General features: G+C 37.5%; 1 protein-coding gene and 1 long non-coding RNA gene across 3 annotated transcripts; both read right to left on the bottom strand.

Annotated features, from left to right (window-relative positions):
• Window positions 1–222: 222 nt before the first annotated feature.
• Window positions 223–5,262, bottom strand: LOC132111520 (uncharacterized). The gene is made up of 3 exons (XR_009424816.1): window positions 5,135–5,262; window positions 1,720–1,859; window positions 223–377 (listed from the first exon to the last, which is right to left on the bottom strand). It is a non-coding gene; the product is annotated as an uncharacterized LOC132111520 (long non-coding RNA).
• Window positions 5,263–9,142: 3,880 nt separating this feature from the next.
• LOC132111522 (aftiphilin-like) lies at window positions 9,143–19,513 on the bottom strand. 2 transcript variants are annotated; one of them, XM_059518893.1, is made up of 10 exons: window positions 19,335–19,513; window positions 13,513–14,926; window positions 13,247–13,419; window positions 12,855–12,975; window positions 12,596–12,652; window positions 12,347–12,445; window positions 12,166–12,196; window positions 10,013–10,105; window positions 9,480–9,600; window positions 9,143–9,324 (listed from the first exon to the last, which is right to left on the bottom strand). In XM_059518893.1, exons 2-10 carry the CDS (start codon window positions 14,890–14,892, stop codon window positions 9,189–9,191), a joined length of 2,211 nt encoding a protein of 736 aa, XP_059374876.1. In that variant the 5' UTR covers window positions 14,893–14,926; window positions 19,335–19,513; the 3' UTR covers window positions 9,143–9,188. The 2 variants fall into 2 exon arrangements, with proteins under 2 accessions (XP_059374876.1, XP_059374875.1); XM_059518892.1 differs by lacking the exon at window positions 10,013–10,105 and having other exon boundaries at window positions 19,335–19,510.
• Window positions 19,514–21,385: the final 1,872 nt, after the last annotated feature.

Consider the following 21,385-nt stretch of genomic DNA (forward strand, 5'->3'; position numbering starts at 1 on the left):
GGAAAAAAATCACTGCATTGATCATTGCAAAAAATCATGAATGAAATGAAAAATCATTTTACCTGAGATTTCCCACAAGGCTGTTTTTCTGTGGCAGGTCTAGGAAGATGAAAAGAGAGATGAAAAAAGAAAGAGGAAAAATATATGAGGATTCATTTATGGTAATAATCATACACTAGTCTTTGTCAGTGAACACGGGCCTCTACTAATCTTTCACCTGTGGCATGAATCCCACCATCCTTCCTGGCACTACATGTCCTGGGAAAGCGGGGGGTTTCCTGAGCACTGAGATATGACCATGTGAGATCTTTAGAGTTCCCACAATGCATTTCAACAACGTAGTCTTCCCACAGCCACTTGGTCCCAGCAGCCCATAACTAAGGACTGGAAACAAACATAATCAAAGATCCAGTCAATCCTCCACTGCACATCTAATACAATGAGTCATTCAAATCCTGTTTGAATAAAAAAATGTCAATTTTAATATTTAAATTAAAGTTAATAAAAAGTGACAGTAAAGACATTTATAATTAAATGCTGTTCTTTTTAACTTTATATTCAAAGAAGCATAGAAAAAAGTATACCAGTTTCACACAAAAAATTTTCAGAAGCACATTCACAATATTATATATATATATATATATATATATATATATATATATTTCTTGAGCACCAAGTAAGCATTTTAAAAAGATTTCTTGAGTACTGGTGGACTGGATTAATGACTACTGAAGATTCAGCTTTGCTGTAACAGGAATAAATTACATTTTGAAAATAGTTATTTTATAGTATTACTTGTTTTTGTGTATGTTTTTTACACTGTATGATAATATAAATATAGCCTTGGTGAGCTCAAGAGTCATCTTTCAAAAACATGTTACAATCTTCAAACCTTTTTAACGTTCTAAACAAGCAACTGAAATGCAACGCGACTGTAACAATAAAAACTCCATAATTATGAGAAGGAGATGGGAATATAGACCCGTCAGACCTATGGTGATATAAAAATTAGGTAATTGTGATATATATTGTGGCGGGGTGAAGAAGGACACGACGAGGAGGTACAGGTGAGTTCCCCGAAGGTTGGATTTTTATTAATAAATATAGGGTTGAAGGCGGTGGCGTGAGGTGGCTTGGTGCAGGGTGCTCGGCTTTCTCATCGGTCTGTGCGCTGTGGTAGTGTGGGTCCGTTGTGCTCTCCCATGTGCGGTGGGGCTGGCGGTCACACACTGCTCTCTGCAAACAAAACAGATAGATAGGTTTAGCCGAGTCTCGTGGAGACATCTCTCACCTCTGTGTTCGTTTGCTGTGCTTAAGAAGGCAGCTCTTGATGGTGCGCAGATGTGGCCACTCAGCCCGTGACGAGCAGGAGCAGGTGTGACTGCTCGGTTTCCAGGGCGACGCCGATGAGAGCTCGGGACACGTGTCACAATATATATATATATATATATATATATATAGTAAATAAAAGGGAATTCAAGCTGCCTCTGCAGTTGCATCACATTGCATTCACAGATCAAAGGCCAGATGTTAAGACTCTCTAGCCCATCAGTATTGAGTATTTTAGAGGTTTGTTTTGCTACTAGTAGAGAACTCCTAAGGGATGTCATGTCACATGAACATCAGGTAAGAATTTGGGCATGTTTTCTTGCTTAAATTAAGCATTCAAGATTAGTGTAGCCTGAAAACACATTTAAAAAGCCAAAATGGTGGACTCACATTTGGCCCTGAGGCAATGTCAGATTGAGATTGTTGAGGACTTTCAGTTTCCCATATGAACGGCACACATCACGACAGTGGATTGCAGCGCTGCAACTCCTGGTTTCCAAGTCAATCTTCATAGTACTGCTTTCCAAGTGCTACATATAAAGAAATTGAAATTAACTCAAAATAAATATTTCAACCACAGTAGAAAAAATACATGCATCCAAATAAGCTTTAAAAATGTGAAGAAACAAAAATTTAAGAGGAGACACTTACAATTGTTTTAAACTAATTCTGCTTAGACCCTGAAAAGTGTTAAAGAAAATGTATTTGTGGTGTTGTCTATAACAACACCACACACTAGATGACTTACATCGTTAACATGAACGTAAATATGATGCCTCATTTTTTATCCTTATATTTGTTTACTTCTAATTAAATGAAAGCCAAATACACAAATAATATTAAGACTGCATTTCTGATTAAATAAAGCAGTAACTGAGGCCATAAAATCATGAGTATGTTTTGATTTAAAGGTCAGAAGCTATATAGAAAAAAAAAGAAATATATATACAGGTGCTGGTCATATAATTAGAATATAAAAATAAAAAAAATTAATTTTGATGTTTATAACTGACAACTAAGGAAAATCCCAAATTCAGTATCTCAGAAAATTAGAATATTGTGAAAAGGTTCAATATTGAAGACACCTGGTGCCACACTCTAATCAGCTAATTAACTCAAAACGCCTGCAAAGGGCTTTAAATGGTCTCTCAGTCTAGTAATGTAGGCTACACAATCATGGGGAAGACTTCTGACTTGACAGTTGTCCAAAAGACAACCATTGACACCTTACACAAGGAGGGCAAGACACAAAAGGTCATTGCAAAAGAGGCTGACAGTTCACAGAGCTCTGTGTCCAAGCACATTAATAGAGAGGCAAAGGGAAGGAAAAGATGTGGTAGAAAAAAAAGTGTACAAGCAATAGGGATAACCGCACCCTGTAGGGGATTGTAAAACAAAACCCATTCAAAAATTTGGGGGAGATTCACAAATAATGGACTGCAGCTGTAGTCAGTGCTTCAAGAACCACTACGCACAGACGTATGGAAGACATGGGTTTCAGCTGTCGCATTCCTTGTGTCAAGCCACTCTTGAACAACAGACAGCGTCAGAAGCGTCTCGCTTCAAAAAGGACTGGACTGCTGCTGAATAGTCCAAAGTTATGTTCTCTGATGAAAGTAAATTTAGCATTTCCTTTTGGAAATCAGGGTCCCAGAGTCTGGAGGAAGAGAGGAGAGGCACACAATCCACGTTGCTTGAGGTCCAGTGTAAAATTTCCACAGTCAGTGATGGTTTGCGGTGCCATGTCATCTGTTGGTGTTGGTCCACTGTGTTTTCTGAGGTCAAAGGTCAATGCAGCCATATACCAGGAAGTTTTAGAGCACTTCATGCTTTCTACTGCTGACCAACTTTATGGAGATGCAGATTTCATTGCCCAACAGGACTTGGCACCTACACAGTGCCAAAACTTCCAGTACCTGGTTTAAGGACCATGGTATCCCTGTTCTTAATTGGCCAGAAAACTCACCTGACCTTAACCCCATAGAAAATCTATGGGTTATTGTGAAGAGGAAGATGCGATATGCCAGACCCAACAATGCAGAAGAGCTGAAGGCCACTATCAGAGCAGGCTAATGTTTTTTTTGCACAAAAGAAGAAAAAAAAACCATTAGCCTGTAACTCGCCATGTCACTGAAATGACTGTTTTGTTAAATTAAGCTGATCTTTATGCTAACATACGAATATAGTAAATTAATTGGTTTGAGTATCCACAGTAAGACGATCAGGTCTTCAGATAGAAGATTGAATTATGAATTAATTTTAGAAAATATTATTTCATATCATCATTATTGTTACATATAATTATCCATCATGCAGTTGATAAATGACACTGCAATATTCTAATGTGTCTGCCAATTAAATTTTTATGAAACTTTTAATTTTCTTTACTACATTGCAAAACATAGACTTTTTCTCCCCTTTATTTCAGGAAATTATGCTGCTCCTCGTTATTTGAAAGTGAAGAAATCGATAAACTTTTATTTCTATCGGCCAGTGATGATTCTGAAAGGACATACCTGTAAACCGTTGCTATAGTAACGAACACAATTTCATGATAATCATGCTCTTATTTTAGTGCAGTCTCACAGCCACTGTCAAATATTGAGATAAACTTTATAAAGTATCATCTATTTATATTAAATTGGTATCTTCTCCGATATCCATTTTGTGACCATTGAGCCGAATCTTTTCGATCAGCTGGAATGATTCGGGACATTCTACGTTTAATGTGGCTTAATGCATTAAAACAGTGTTTTAAAAGACCAAACTCAGTAAACAAATTAATAATAAAGCATTCTATTCACTGACAGGCAGATGAGTCCAGAATAAGAATGCAATGTGTTTAATTACGTGTTAAGCGTTTTCCTCCCATAGAAAACCATTAGACTAAAAGGAAAACGCGTAACGTGGCGTAATGCATTAAAACGTGTTTTAAAAAGACCAAACTCAGTAAACATTTTTAATAACACATTTTATTTACAGACAAGCAGGTTATGGGTGGAAATTAAACGCTTTGTGTTCGTATTCTGTGCTCATATCTGCTTGTCTGTGAATAGAATGCTTTATTAATAATTTGTTTACTGAGTTTGGTCTTTTTAAAACACTGTTTTAATGCATAAAGCCACGTACTTTCACGTTAAGCGTGCTTTTAGAATGTACCAATTATTCATTTGTGAATTAATCTGGTCAAGAAGAGTAAACTTGCAGCAGCTAACATCTCTTGATTCAATAAATCAGACATAGAGAGTCAAGTTAACAATAAAAAACTGCATTATAGTAAAGGCTTTGTAAAACTGTACAGTGTGTTTAGCTTTTAAAACAGCATTCTCCGTCCTACACCAACTACGCACACATTTCCTATCATGTATGTCTTTGAAAGACGATCGAACCAATCAGAGTAGGTGTGGGGCGGGGCTGCGCGTGCAACGATAGATCAACGCGTGCAGAGACAGCGTCCTCGATCTGCAGGCTGCAGCCGGGTGCTTCTCGACAATTTCGTTACAACAGCTAAAGTGGTTTGATTTTTCAATTTCTTTGTTTTGGAGGAAGCTCCTCCCTGTCACAGCACCTGACAGGAGCTTCACGAGCTGTTTGGGTCCTTCAGACATACTTTCCAACTATTAACCTATTTGCATGCAACCATCAGTGTTTCAATTATGATATAACGAATAAATTCTACTTTAAAGCTAAATAATAACAGTTTAGAAAGCACAAGATACCAGAGCATGAAATAAGTTTCATGCACAGCCGTTAAAACGGTTAAAACATATCAGTCCAAACTTTAGGAAGAAACATAAATTTATACCAAGGCGGCTTTACAAACCTTGAAGAAAAATCACGTCGATTAAATCAAAAGTCCAGCTATCCGGTTGTGAAACACTGTCTTTACTGTCGCAGCGTTATTTCATGACAGATGAAAAAGTGGCGGTAAGTAAGTGTCTCTTCTATTAGTTTACCGACAAGACCCGCCCCCTAACCAATCCGATTCTGAGAAGCCGTGCAGATTCTGTCTGTGATTGGGCAGTTAGGAAGTCGCTCAAAAAGCCATAGCAATCATAGCAAAAGTGGTACACAGGTGGGCAGAATAACGATGTCTAAATGCTGCATTTCTAGACACATACAACAGACACCTTAAAGAAAGAAATCCCTCGGTGATAACAACTTACAATTTGCAACAAAACGTTTTATTGGTTTAAGCAGTCTGCTGAAACTGTTCTAGTGTTGGGGAGTCTGTTTCATTTTAACGAATCGATTATTTTTGATCGATTATTTTGAACACACACAGAGCAGTGAACACACACCCAGAGCAGTGGGCAGCCATTTATGCTGCGGCACCCAGGGAGCCAATGCCTTGCTCAAGGGCACCTAAGTCGTGGTATTGAAGGTGGAGAGAGCACTGTACATGCACTCCCCCCACCTACAATTCCTGCCGGCCCAAGACTCGAACTCACAACCTTCCGATTGCAAGTCCGACTCTCACGACTTCCCCGACTAATGACTAACGACTAACTGGTTCAATGCCCGATTCAGAAGTTATTTTGCGCCCTGCTGCAATTACCCCGTCGCGTGGCATATTTACATGCTCTTAAGAGTCCCAGTAAAGTCATTATAAGGCACAAAAAGCTGTTTATTACTTTTTAATTATGCTAAGGGTGTTTATGTTAGTTTCATGTGTCCAATATCAGTTTGTTGCAGCCATGATTCAGAGCATAAAACATAAAGTCATTTAGAATTAGAAGCTAAATAGAATTTGCTCTTGAAATAAAGCAATATTAAAATGGTTTGAAACACCTCTTGGTTGAATTAGTTTTTAGTAAGCTATAGCCTACTAGAACTGTAATAATACTATAATACTAAAAATATAGCTGTGTTTCTTATCTGCAGTGATAAGCTTTTTAAACTAGTTTAACCGATTCAAATGAAAAGATCCGACTCTTAAGAACGATTCGCACGGTCATCTCTCGTTCCGCTTCTGCGTGATGGTATCTGCAAGTACATGGTTTAGGGGCCACGTTTAATCAGCTTTAAATATTATTCAGATCATGTGCGTCTTTTCTTCAGAGGAGTATCTTCAGACAGCTGTGATTAGTAGAAACATGTTCATTTGCATGAAACATACCGGTAGATACGCATAACAACTATGGGAGAGAGGGGAAAAGAAAAGAGAAGTCATATATCTTAAGATTAAATTGATAAAGTACTGATATAGCACTAATGTGAACATACAGGAGAAAAGAAAACCATCCAAAGAGAATACTAGTTTCTTTTTATTGTTGAACTTTAAAATACAATTTAAAACATTAGACAAAGACACTACTTCCTTTACACACTTTTTTCCTCACAGAAACAGTACAAACATCTTTTCTTTAAGATGTCATAGCACTTCTGTCATTTTCATATTATATCCGATTGTGCGAAATCTCCACCTTAAAAATAGTGACAGGACAATAATAAGACAAACAACCAAAACACAATTAAAAAAGCAGACATGCAGAAAGAAGCATCTCCCTTACTGAAGTGATCAAAACTGCATTATAATATAGTCCCTTCTTGTGTTCTTGTCAGTTGTGGTAAAACAAAATAAATAAACTTACTGGAAGTAAAAAAGGATGGTTAAAAGACAAAAGTGAAAAATTACCTAAAAGCAGGTAGTTATACATCAATTAAAGAAAGCACTGAACTGAATGACATTTAAAATAATAAAAAGAAAAGCACATACTAAAATATTTATAATTTCATATATATACTAAAATATATATACACAGTGCCTTGCGAAAGTATTCGGCCCCCTTGAACTTTGCAACCTTTTGCCACATTTCAGGCTTCAAACATAAAGATGAAGCTGTATTTTTTTGTAAAGAATCAACAAGTGGGACACAATCATGAAGTGGAATGAATTTTATTGGATATTTCAAACTTTAACAAATAAACTGAAAAATTGGGCATGCAAAATTATTCAGCCCCCTTAAGTTAATACTTTGTAGCGCCACCTTTTGCTGCGATTACAGCTGTAAGTCGCTTGGGGTATGTCTCTACCAGTTTTGCACATCGAGAGACTGAAATTTTTGCCCATTCCTCCTTGCAAAACAGCTCGAGCTCAGTGAGGTTGGATGGAGAGCATTTGTGAAGAGCAGTTTTCAGTTCTTTCCACAGATTCTCGATTGGATTCAGGTCTGGACTTTGACTTGGCCATTCTAACACCTGGATATGTTTATTTGTGAACCATGCCATTGTAGATTTTGCTTTGTGTTTTCGATCATCGTCTTGTTGGAAGACAAATCTCCGTCCCAGTCTCCGGTCTTTTGCAGACTCCATCAGGTTTTCTTCCAGAATGGTCCTGTATTTGGCTCCATCCATCTTCCCATCAATTTTAACCATCTTCCCTGTCCCTGCTGAAGAAAAGCAGGCCCAAACCATGATGCTGCCACCACCATGTTTGACAGTGGGGATGGTGCGTTCAGGGTGATGAGCGGTGTTGCTTTTACGCCAAGCATAACATTTTGCATTGTTGCCAAAAAGTTCGATTTTGGTTTCATCTGACCAGAGCACCTTCTTCCACGTTTGGTGTGTCTCCCAGGTGGCTTGTGGCAAACTTTAAACGACACTTTTTATGGATATCTTTAAAAAAAAAAATGGCTTTCTTCTTGCCACTCTTCCATAAAGGCCAGATTTGTGCAGCATACGACTGATTGTTGTCCTATGGACAGAGTCTCCCACCTCAGCTGTAGATCTCTGCAGTTCATCCAGAGTGATCATGGGCCTCTTGGCTGCATCTCTGATCAGTCTTCTCCTTGTATGAGCTGAAGGTTAGAGGGATGGCCAGGTCTTGGTAGATTTGCAGTGGTCTGATACTCCTTCCATTTCAATATTGTCGCTTGCACAGTGCTCCTTGGGATGTTTGGATCTTGGGAAATCTTTTTGTTTCCAAATCCGGCTTTAAACTTCTCCACAACAGTATCTCGGACCTGCCTGGTGTGTTCCTTGTTCTTCATGATGCTCTCTGCGCTTTAAACGGACCTCTGAGACTATCACAGTGCAGGTGCATTTATACGGAGACTTGATTACACACAGGTGGATTCTATTTATCATCATTAGTCATTTAGGTCAACATTGGATCATTCAGAGATCCTCACTGAACTTCTGGAGAGTTTGCTGCACTGAAAGTAAAGGGGCTAAATAATTTTGCACGCCCAATTTTTCAGTTTTTTATTTGTTAAAAAAAGTTGGAAATATCCAGTAAATTTCGTTCCACTTCATGATTGTGTCCCACTTGTTGTTGATTCTTCATAAAAAAATTACAGTTCATATCTTTATGTTTGAAGCCTGAAATGTGGCAAAAGGTCGCAAAGTTCAAGGGGGCCGAATACTTTCGCAAGGCACTGTATATATATATATATATATATATACTGTATATAGCAACCAGGGGTCAGTATTCATTTACAGTCTCTGGTTTCAAGTAGTAAAATGTGCAATTCTGCATTTCACCTCATTGATTAAAAAGTGTCATTTTCACAAACTGCACTCAAAAATAAAAACCATAACAAGTAATATATCATAGATTAAAGGTGAATATGCTATTCTAAATACTCAGTATATTAAAGACAAAGTGTCTTTACTGCTGAAGAAAAATCATCAGCAACATTTTCACATATTCCAGGACAATTCAATCCAGTTTAAACAAATTTAACAACCGTGGAAGTGAAGGAATAGACAGTTTTTAAAATATTACATTTTTACATCAAATGTGATTTTTTTAAATTAATTTCTTTTATGGAACTAACAGTGATTTGAGCTGTTTTTTGAACTGTCTATAAAACCAATGAATGATGAGGCTCCAAGGTGATTGACTGATGCTGTGTTCAGTCATATGTGAAGGCTGCTGGAGTTAGGATGGAGGGGAACATTAGGACCCTGGCCTGCATGAAGGACAGGTCGGGGAGAAGAGAGATGACTTTTGCTGCCTCTTCGCTTATCTTTTCATCTCTTTCTGGCTTCCTGTCAAACACACAGAAAGAATGAGCATTTTCTCAGTAATTGCAGCAGATTTACAACCTATTTTAATCTTTCTAAACCTCTCTAGCTGTAAAGTAGCCATATAGTTGTGCTCATCATGTTAAAAGTGTATGTATTCATGCATGCACATTTCTAACCTGGCTGTTGTTCTGGTTTTCTCCATAGACTCCATGAGTTTTGTAAATGCATCTGCAATGTTGCGACCAGTGGTGTTCTCCATTTTAGCTGTAGTCAGTTCATATATCTCTGGATCAACACCTAAATAAACATATTATATATAATAAAATATACAAAAAAATTTGTTTTAATTTCCCTGTCATGCTTAAAACTTACAGTTCATCATGAAGACAGTGTAACTATGTAAACAGGATCTCAGAAACATTTTAAAGATCATTTTTACCTTTCAATATCATTTTCCAGAAACACAGAGGCAAATCACTCAATAGTGTATTAGATTAAAGGGAGGAAAAAAAGAGATACTCACAGAGGCAGATACTGTGAGAAAGTCCAGAGAGAGGAAGCCAAGGACAGAACACTAGACTACAAATGCTAAAGATGACAAGCTTCACTAAAGACTGATTTTGAAATCACAGACACAAGAGAACAGGAAGGAAAGAAGCTTTCACAGCAAACCACTCACTTCTCTGAGACAAACCCTTTCTGTTCTAACCTGGTAGTGGAGTGTCAGTTTCACTATCTGAGCTACATTCTTCCACAGGGCCAAAATAGTCCAAATTTAGCTCTGATATTCCACCATCTTGTGCTTCACATGAAAGCAGCAGCAATGACAGCAGGACATGGAGGGCAGTATATTGTTAGTAGTTAAGCATACCCACAATATATTAACAATATTTTACGCACTACCATTCAAACGTTTTGGGTCAGTACGATTTTTTTAATTAATACTTTTATTCGGCAAGGACGCATTAAATTAAGAGACAGTAAAGACTTCTACATAGTTACAAAGGATTTCTATTTTAAATAGATGTAGTCAAACATTCTATTTATCAAAGAATTCTGATTTTTTTATCATGTTTTCCACCAAAATATGAAGCTGTTTTTAACATTGATATTAAGAAAATATTATTAAACAAAATCAGCATATCAGAATGATTTCTGAAGGATCATGTAACCCAAAAGAATATTTTAAAATAGAAACAGTTACTTTGAATGGTGTTTACTGCATTTTCTTTAAATAATTAATAAAAACAAACAAACAAACGAAAAAAACTTACCAACCCCAAACTTCTGAACAATAGTGTACATGTATAACAGCAGACAATCACCAGGAAATTTGAATTAGGAGCGACAGGGCAAGAAAAGTGAAGAGAATAAGACAGGAGATGAAAGCAGACTATGAAGAGAATAGAGAAACTATAGTCATACTGTAGTATAATATGTTTATTGACATATTTAATAACAATTTGATGCAACCTAACAGAAAAAAAAATACTATCCAGAAAAAAAAAATCAGGGTCAATAATTTTGGTTAAAGAAATTTTCTGGATTTCTTCATTTAAGCTTGACAAAATTTGTGGCATAATGCTATTTATTTATCACTAAAAATAATTGACTCAAACTTCAATAAAAAAAGCAAAATATTAAGGCAACTGCACTGGGAGAAAGTCTTCAAATACACAATGCCCTAAAATAATACAGCCATAATAAACTGTAAACGATTTTAAGCAAAAAACATTTATAAGAAAAAGAAGGGAGAAGTCAAAATTATTTTCCGTGGTAATCAACATTATGTATTGTATTTGAACCCATAACATTTGCTTAAAATTAAGCGAAAACGGTATATCACAGTATGCAAGAAAAGTTGGTCAAAAAAGTGCATCGATGAATATTTCACTGCCGGTCACAGTGGATTTTGAGACGGTATAAAAAAACAACAACAGAGGGAAGCCAAAATTATACATTTACATTGATTGTATAACAGAAATGACTACCTAATTAAACCTTCACAATTTTAAAATAGCATCTCAATTTGTTGATATGCTATTTACTGTATGTAAATATTTACTGTATGTAAATCTTTGAAAATGTGGTGGTGCTTCCCCTTTAATTGTAGACAAGGCCAGCTGTGCAATGGCTTCAAGTAAGCACCAGCATAAGGTCAGCTATTCCAAAAAAGATTTGCAATCTCTTTTTTAGTCAAACCTACAGTAGCTTGTGCACAGGGACCAATTTGGTTGTATTTTGACAACACAACTGAGAACATACTTGATAATGGGCATAATTCTCTTTATGTCAAATCTTGCATATAATGGCAAGGTAATAAATCACAGTTGAAGCTGCATACTTCTAGTCTGAGGTAGTATATTTCAGCCTCTCTGTGTGTGGACAGCATAGTGACAAGAGCTTGGACTTTAACAGTGAACAAGAGGGGAGAGAGGCAAGATATAAACATAAATGAACATTTAAAAGGGAAACTAAGATGAATGGATTTATATCTTTGCTGACTAAATAGTGTTTCATGAAGAAAGACAAACAACTGGGGAAAAAAAAGTTCCCCATTCTTTGGAGTATAAACAAGATTTTGATGGCTACTTCTCAAATTGTTCTGCTGATGCTAAGTTGGTGCTGTTTTAAATCAACACTGATAAAACAAGTATCAGGAGAGAAACTTTCCTAAGTGGTGTGTGAATTGTGAAGGGACAGGAAGTTTGAAAAATGGAGAGAAGAAAAGTGTGCCATGAGAGAGGAAGGAAGTGCTCAGACAGGGATAAACGGGAAAGCATCAGGAGTAAGATTTCTGCCGTGAGTGGCAAGTGGCTTTTTCTTGAACTCTAGAGAAGGAGGCACGGCGAAAAGACATACCGTCAATACTAATGGCCAAAGAGGATGCCACCTGCAGGATAACACATGGAGTTAGAAAGGTCCTTTTTCAATCACTTTAGGAGTGAGAGAATGTTCAAAAATATAACAAATCTAAAGACTGAAGATTAGATCACTAATATATCTGTATCTATATATCTATGTGTATTTCTGCTCTTTTCACCTGAGTGCATAGAATATTTCCACTCTCCACAGGAGCAAAAGGGGAAAGTGCAGGGGAGGCTGGAGATTTTTGAGACTCTTTGGTGGGCTCCAGCATTCCCTAAGAAGAAGGGACAGATGTTTGGTGAAAACAAAACATATATAACAAAATATATATTTAATTGTTAGAATTGTTCTTTAACAAAAGCATCCTGCCAACAAACTTTCGAATGGCAGTGGATGTTTTTGTGAAGTTTAGGACTTTATTTACCAGTCCAGCAGCAAACATAGGCACGATCACAGGCTGCTTTTTATCTCCAGTGAACAACTACAAGAGGAATAAGAAGACAGTGAAAAAGTCAAATCAATTATAGCAAAAAAAAAAAAAAAAACTAATTCGAATCAGCTCTAAATCCTGTGACTGTCTGTTTTTAGTGTACACTAACTAGCGATATACTTCACATCAGAGAAGAAGCACTTGTTATTAACAATATTGCATGTCTGTGAGGTATGTACTTTCAAGAACTCACAATATTCCTGATTCCTAGCCAATCCAGGAGTATTTTGTTGCTATGGGAACCAGCCCACTTGTATTTAAGGCCATGAGAGCCGAGGATGTCCTGAAGGTGGCGCCACATGGCCAATGCATTCCTTAAGAAATAAAAGAGAACCATGAGCTTCATACCCTGAGTTCTTTCTCTGAATATATAGACAGACTAAACACACAGGATATATTTAAACACTAGTCTATTTAGTGCAGATAATTGTGAGATAATGTTTAAAATAAGAATGTCAGATTGTGAGATGTGAAGTCACAACTATAACAAATAAAGTCACAATTGTAAGATATAAAGTCAACTGAATTGTATTGCATTTGAAAGCAAATTCAGTATATGAGTCCTGACAGTTGAGAAGCTTGTACCCAAGATGAGTCTCTGACTCCTGAGAGCCACTTGTATCCCTTTGCTGCTGAGGATCGTGAATCTGTAGGAATTTGTGGAGGGGCAAGACTTCAGTGACCCCGCTGACCTCAGGACGGATGTCTGAAGGGAAGGCGGTTCTGAAGAGATGCTGTATTTTGCAGCTGAAATCAGCCTGTGAGGGACACAAAACACAGGTTGCAGTTCATTTAAACTTCTTACATACATTTTAAATGTTTGACTATGTGATTAACATCTAACAACTCACAGTGCTACTCTGGAGGTTGTCGCTAGAGGGCGCTACTGAAGTCTCATCATTTTGTTCTTCTTTACCCATGTAAGCACTCTGTTCATCCTCAAATGTGGCCCATGAATCCTGACCATCTTCAGTGGCTTCAGGTGGTCGAAATGCAGCCCACCTGTCATCGCCTCCCACCACCACACCTCCAGACGGAGCTGAACTAAAGTCAGCAAAACTGTCACTAGGAGGCAACTCTGAACAAAAAGCTACTTCATCATCCACTGACTCCTCAGCAAGCTCTTTGTCATCCTTGAAGTCCTCCAGTGTGTCCGTGTCACCAAACTCATCATCTGTGGAGCACCTGGACATTGCAGTGACAAATTCAGGAAATCCTTCCTGGGTTATAGATTCAGTTCGGCTGAAGTCTGAACCCTGAGTTGCATCTCTGAAATCTCCAATATCCTCGTCGGCTGTGGAGTCCATGGGTGTCTCAACCTCCTCATCTACTTCCAACTCTGCTTTTACAGATGTTCCATGATTTTTCCTTGTGTCTCCGCTCTGTATGTTAGCGATTACATCCACATCCAGTGAGGGGGTCGTCTCTGTTTCAGTTATATCTACACAGTTCGCAGACCCGTCTAGACAGCCTGCGTCACCACATACAACAAAGTTCTCCATTTGTTCATGCTCACCTTCAGCCTCTTGTGCATCTCCACAGGAAGTAAACGACTGGGATTCACTACATGACTCCAATATGGTTTCTGTCTCTCCAGGTTCAGATTCTTTAAGCGATAAGTGATTGTTCGAGTCTGACAGGTTGTCCATTTGGTTAATTAACCGGTTTTTGTCTAACACATCAGCTACACTGACGTCCAGTCTAGAGCCTTCCTCAGTGTCTGTGCTTTGTAAGCAGATGGAAAGAGCTTTGTCCTGCTCTGAATTTGCACAAGACCCACTGTAGCCATTACTGAGGCTGTGTCCATCACCCATGTTGCTGTTTTGGACATCAGAAAGTATCGAGGTAGAGTTCTGACCATTTTCAGTAAAGAGCTCCATTTGTAGGTTGGAGGACGTCATGCCATTTGTGAGAATGTCAGACGATTCCTTCTCTGTTTTCTCGACACTACTGATTGATTCTCCTACCATTTTTCTCTCGTCTTCCCATCCACTCCCCGATACAGTGACTTTCTGCACGGATTTGATGTACAGGTCAGGTGGGGAGTCCTCCAGTGTGTTTGATTGGTTGAATGTTGTGAGTGTGTTGAGCTCTGAGAAACAGAAACTGGAGGACATCCCTCCACCATCAAAACCCCCAAACTCCCCAAACTCATCCTCCTCTTCTTCCTCTCCAGCCTCATCCAGTGGAGGAGGAGAGGAAGAGTACAGATGGATGACATCCGGCTCCATGCTCCTCTTGCGCCACCTGTGGCCACATGCACCCCTAGAGAAAAATAAATAAATAAAACAGAAAGACAATTACAGAAAACTTGAGAAAGTTTGAGATATGAATTTAACATTCAAATTACTTTATCAACTCTTTTCAATTAGCATTATGTTTCTTTTCCTCATCTTAATTTAGTACATATTTAATACTTATAATAGTGCACTGCTTGGCAGTTAGGTCTTGTAGTATAGTTTATGACTGATCACTAAAAGCAGGAATAATACAATGGTAAAAAAATAAAAAAATAAACCTTGTGAAAGGCTTCAGGCTGAAGTAGTCAGCACTGCTGGATCAGAGAGCAGCCCATTTATTATTTACCAGCACTTTAGATGTGACCCCTCTTTCATGGGCTAAATCTAGGGCACGGTTTAAAGAGAGCTGCAAAGAGTAACAAGACTTTTTAGCTTGTGCATGAGCAGTGAAAGGACTTGCAATTATTGTTTTTGTTTAAAGATTAATTTTTGTTGTTTTTTACTTTATTATAATAGGACAGTGTAGAACTGACAGGAAGCAAAGTGGGAGAGAGTGAGGGGGCAGGATCAGGAAAGGTCAATGAACCGGGACTCGAACTCGAAACACCCGAAGCGCAATGACGCTGTATGTCGGCTGTCCACGCAGATATCGGCACTAACATAACTTGCAATTATTGACTAGTCCTCAAACCTCAAAGGATCTGACAGGTCTCACACGATGGTAAAAGTATACAGCTACTAATATTTAACCGATTGTCTCTAGACTCATTAACCTGGTGTAAAGTACAACTGTGGTGCAATGAGGAAAATCAATAATTGTGGTCATATGCAAATTCACATTACATTAGTTTAAAGTAGGTTCATGTTTCCTTGTTTATGAAAGTTTCTAACACAGTCACAATTGTGAAATTGAAAGCTAGTTTGTCAAGTTGCAAAAATCTGTACTGTTTTACACAGCTAGCTGATCTACAATCAGTTTAAACAAAATTATAATCAGGTGACAGCTGGATAACAATTCTAGAACTCAAGAAAAAAACCTGTAGAGCATTAACATCTCAGAGACCAAGCATTGATATTAATGATGTATCAATATCAATGCAATGCCCTCAATTACATTTCAGTGAGCACTGAAACACTCAAACACCATTAGTGTTTCAAACACTTGATCCTTTTGCCTCCTTTTGTTGTTTTACATAAGTTCCAATGACAAAGGCCTGTATCAGCATCATGGATGAGGCATGATGATCTAATGGACACTGTTAGTAATCTGACTTGAGGAAAAACTAAATTAGGTCACACAGTAACCTACATACTATACACTACCATTCAAACATTTGAGGCCCATAAATCTCTTATGTTCAAAGAGAATACATTTATTTGATCAAAATCACGGAAATAATTACAATTTTAAAACTATTTTCTATTTTAATATTTTTTTTTCAATGTAGTTTTTTTAGATGGCAAAGATGAATTTCAGCAGTATTTACTCCAGTCTTCAATGCCACATGATCCTTCAGAATATGCTGATTTGGTACTAAAGAAACATTTCTTATTATCAAAAATTTATAAAGCTTGTTTTGCTTAATATTTGTGTGGAAACCTTGATACATTTTATCAGGGCTCTTTCATGAATAGATACAGTTATTTCAAAAAGAAACAATTCAAAAAATTTTGCCATCACTTTTGATCAATTTAATTCATCCTTGCTGAATAAAAGCATTAATTTAATTCACAATAAACAAAGAAAAAAAATCTCAAATAAGTAAAAAAAAATACATCTTACTGACCACAAACTTTTGAACAGTAGCATATACTGCGGTTTGAGTGTGTGTGTTTGTGTGCGAGACAACATGTTTTTCTGCTTATACATAACTACTAAGTAAACTGCACAGATGCACACAAGTACACTGATGTGAATTCGGGCATTTATGATTTGAAATATTTTGCCTACTAGCCCACATACTAGAGTACTTAGTTTGCCTCATGCAAACAGACACGCTCATATACACATGCACACTGTGTAAACGTTGATATGTGATCTTGGAAGGGAGTGTAAACTGATGAGGAAACCCAATCCACTTCCTTTGTGGCCTCAGACAAACAGCACAGACTCAGAGCCGGAGACCAAACATTAAAGGACAAAAACTTTTCCAAACATAAAGCAACAAGATTAAGCCTAATCCAACATTAAAAAGAACTTTCAATTGAAAACAACTTGAATAGTATTGTCCAGCAACAATACACAATACTAGTTTAGAGGGTATTTTTCTACCCCCATGAAAGACAGCTGAGATTAACCAGCCTATGCTTTTCTGAAACAGAAACATTTAAGTTTATGCTGAAAATAAGGATGTTCAAAAAGCCATTCAAAGTATGAACCTATTACAGGGTCCCAAGACCAATGAATTTCCAGGACTTTTTCAGTCATTTTTAGAACATTTCATAGGTAATACACTCACAAGAAATAATTTCTTAGATAAATAGTGAACAATTACATTCACTGTAGAAATTCTATGACTTTTTTTAATAATGGTGAAGAAATCATTAATACCGATGACTGAAAACTGAAAATCAAGGTTGTCCATGACCTTGGGGAATCCTACTTTATTATTATTTTATAAAATCATTTTTTTTTTTTTTAACAGTAATTTAGTTTTTTACTGAAAAAACAGACCTTAATAGTAAAGGCTCATTATACACTTGCCAACTTAATGTAAAAAGGGGCATAATATGTCACCTTTATGTAATATAAGTCTCTGGTGTCCCCAGAATGTGTCTGTAAAGTTTCAGCTCAAAATACCCCACAGATATTATTATATAATTTTGAAAATGCCTGTTTTTCATGCCTGTCTCTTTAAATTGAAAAATGAGCTACTGCTCCCCACCCCTTTTCCAAACTAAGTTCTTACTCGCACACATTTACGTTAAAAACACATGAGTTACAAAAACAGTCGATTATGTCTGTGAATGTTTTAGATCTGTGTGGCAGCAGGAATATACAGTAAATAAATCAGTAATTCCACTGCTCTCTTGTCTCCTCTGAGGCTGGGACCCTAAGTTTGCATGTTTTGCTAAAACTTTCACCTTGGCATTAGAATTGGCACACCTTTGTTGCTTGCAAAATCAAAATGACGGCACCTTGGGTGGAAACTTGCAGATTAAGGGGTGGTAATATTATAATGAGACCCCTTTGCCACGTCACCAAGGGAGCGAAATCAGACGCAATGGTTTTCTCAGATGCTTGCAGAAAAAGGCTTACCAAAACAAAGTTACTGGGTTAATCACACCATAAAACTCACATAGAAACACGTATCTTGTGGCTATATGCATGACATTAACTACAATATGTGTTCTAAAATCCACTCAAAATATCAAACATGTCTGCAATGCTCAAACTGGACTTAATTCTATCATACACTATGCGATACACTATCTGTGAAACCTGTCAACTTGACAACTTGTGTAGTCAAATCCAACCTAAAGGTAAGTTCTTCCACACAAAACAATAATTTCTTTATGGACTCTTCAAAATGGTTGCAACAACATTAAAAGCATAATTCTCCAGAATGGTATTGTATGCTGTAGCAGTAACACTTGTCCTCACAAAAATCACTGGAATAGCCAAACCCATGCATTAGATTATCCGCGTAATTTTAGCCAAATTATTGTAGGACTGTGCCATACGGGAGTAACCCGAGTGTTACTTAACAAGTGTTTTGACTGAAATATGTATAAGCAGAAGACAAATAAGGTAATGTATAAATGACTCGTGACTCCTGGGTCATGTTACAGGGCAGACAACTAGATACCACAATAATGCAAACCAGGAGTCTTTCGCCCTCCTGTTTCATTTCTAAATACAGAGAAATAAACATTGTATAATAAATAACAAAGAATAACATTATAAATAAACATTAAATACAGATTATTTGAATTGCATAGATTATAAGTGTTTTTTCTTCTTTGGAACACAAAAAGAGCTGTTAATCGGATAGGGGTAAAAATTTCAATAGAGGTAAAATTGACAACCTGACAGTCACTATTTAGGTGCATCGCATCTTTTGGTATAATGCCAGTGAAAGGACTGAGACTGACATTCTGCCTTGACATTCAGCTTTTGTATTTCATGAAAGTCATACATGTTTGAAAAAATATGAGTGTGAAAAGATAAATTTAGATAAATATTTATTTAACGTGCACTCGACTAGCGGAAGTGTTTTGCGCGAGCTGTCAGATCTATTCTGGTATTATGGCACGAGACTGTCATCAGCCGGTGTGGTTTCTAATCCACCTCAGAATAACAGTTATCAGGACTAAGCCACAAGAGTAATAATAAAGTAAGTAATACCATCGACGCTGTCATATAATTGTTTATGAGACTTTCTTGTCCTGTGGTCTGAGTGGAGTGACAACAGCGACAACATTATTCTTACCGTCACTTATCTGCTATGGATGATCATGACGGGCACCGATCCTGTTCAGCGAGAGGACAAGTATCTTCTCGTCCCGTCTCGTCTAAGTAAAGTTAAACTGGCTCTCACTGCCAGTTTCTACGCTCATCCGGAGTTCCGTGTCCAACAACATGCAACCATAGACAGTAAAAGAAATGGACACAGCGACCCCATTGGATTCAACGGAGACAAGTGAAGTCAATTAGAAGCACGCACTTCCTGGGGGTCGGGCGTACTGCGCAGACTCAGGCTGAGCTTGATGACGTAGATGTCACGTGAGCAACCTGTAAGTCTTCTAATCGCTGTGCCAAGAGAAATCTGAATCAATCACCGAATCTTCCAAAGAAGGCGAGCGTGAACAGGAGCAAATTCTGGTAAGTATTCTGATTAATTATCTCCCTTGACTTTATACCTCCATGTCCCCCGATAGCCTCATAGACAATAAAAATTGTCTGCTAGCGTCTCCTCTTGTCCATACGGTAATTTCTCTACTGTGCGACAGAGAGATTCGCTGGTTATGACGCAATCGTTAGCTTATTTTTTTTTTTACAAAAACTGCTTCTACGGGACCATAACTTAAGATACAAGGTAATGGAGCCTTTTATACATTTTTGTGTTTCTTTAGAAATAATTAATGGACAAATGGAGTCTTTAAACGCCTCATATGTAAAGTTATTCACTGTCAAAGTGACGCCAAAATGCGTCTAAGAGAATAAAATAATAAATTAACCTTGTGTAATACCTATATTGTTATTATTATTTCAATGAACAGATAAGAGCAATTCATTTGTGTTTTATTGTATATTTGCATAGACTTTTTTTCTGTTTTGTTCGGATATAAATAAATCAATGGCCAGAGACAAGTTACTTGTGTGTTAAAATCTGTTTACTCATACTGACAAAACAGTGTTTTGATTGTGATTGCTGTATGCTATTAACAGTTCCAGTGATTTGGATCATCGGGAGTAGCTACATTTGTCGTGGGGAAGAGAGGGCCAGAGAGACCATCGGGGCCAAGGTTTACTGGTTTGGCTGGGGTGGACTTCGATGGCACGGACTCCTTCCTTTCTTCTACCGGTCCCTCAGAGGAAGAGCAGCCCCGGATGTCCTGCTGATTCACTGCGGCCGGAACGATTTGGGATGCAGGAAGAGCATCGATCTCGTCGCAGCAATGAAGCAGGATCTGCAACATCTCTTTCGGCGTTTCCCTCAGATGACCATTGTGCTGTCTGACATCACCCAGAGACGTCGGTGGAGATCAGGCCTTCCGGGGAAAATTGACAAGCCCCGTAAATGGGTGAACAGTGTCATGGCTACCTTTGTCTTTGGAATGCAGGGGGTTATTGTGCATCACCCTCAAATTGTATTTAACAAGCCTCAACTGTTTCTAAGGGACAAAGTTCATTTTTTCACCTAGGGGTAATGATATTTTTTTTTATAATTTAGCTGAAGGCTTGAGAGTCTTAATCCAGTAGGGGTGATGCTGGATTAAACCTCTAAGCATGTTTTTAACTTGAAACAGTTGAAGATTGTTAAATTGTTTTGGGGTTGTGTATGTGCCTTTTGTCTTTAGTTTAATACATGTTCACATTGGTAGACATAACACTGTTCAATAGTCACTGCTCTTTCTCCCCCCACCCTTCTTTCTCCCCTCCGTGCCATTCATGTCTAGCCATCCACCCCATGACCTCTCACCTTTCTTCCCCACGACGAATGTAGCTAGAGAGGGGATCAGGATAAAAAAAAAAAAAGTATTACTTTTTTAAAATTGTTTTCGTGTTTCAATAAATAAATATTTATTAACGAAATGATTGAATATTTTTTTATCAAAACACACAGTAGACACTTCAAGTAGACTTCCTTTGACAGAAATATCATGTGTTTTTATTACTTATGGTTTAGAACTTCGTAATGATACATATTCAGTCAGTAGCCTTCACAGTGAATATTGATAAGGGAGATGTCAAGACACCTTTAGATTACATTAGATTTATCTTTATTGTCAATGTGTAGAGTATATATATATATATATA

The sequence above is a fragment of the Carassius carassius genome, chromosome 31, assembly GCF_963082965.1.
Source record: "Carassius carassius chromosome 31, fCarCar2.1, whole genome shotgun sequence".
NCBI classification, from domain to species: Eukaryota; Metazoa; Chordata; class Actinopteri; order Cypriniformes; family Cyprinidae; genus Carassius; species Carassius carassius.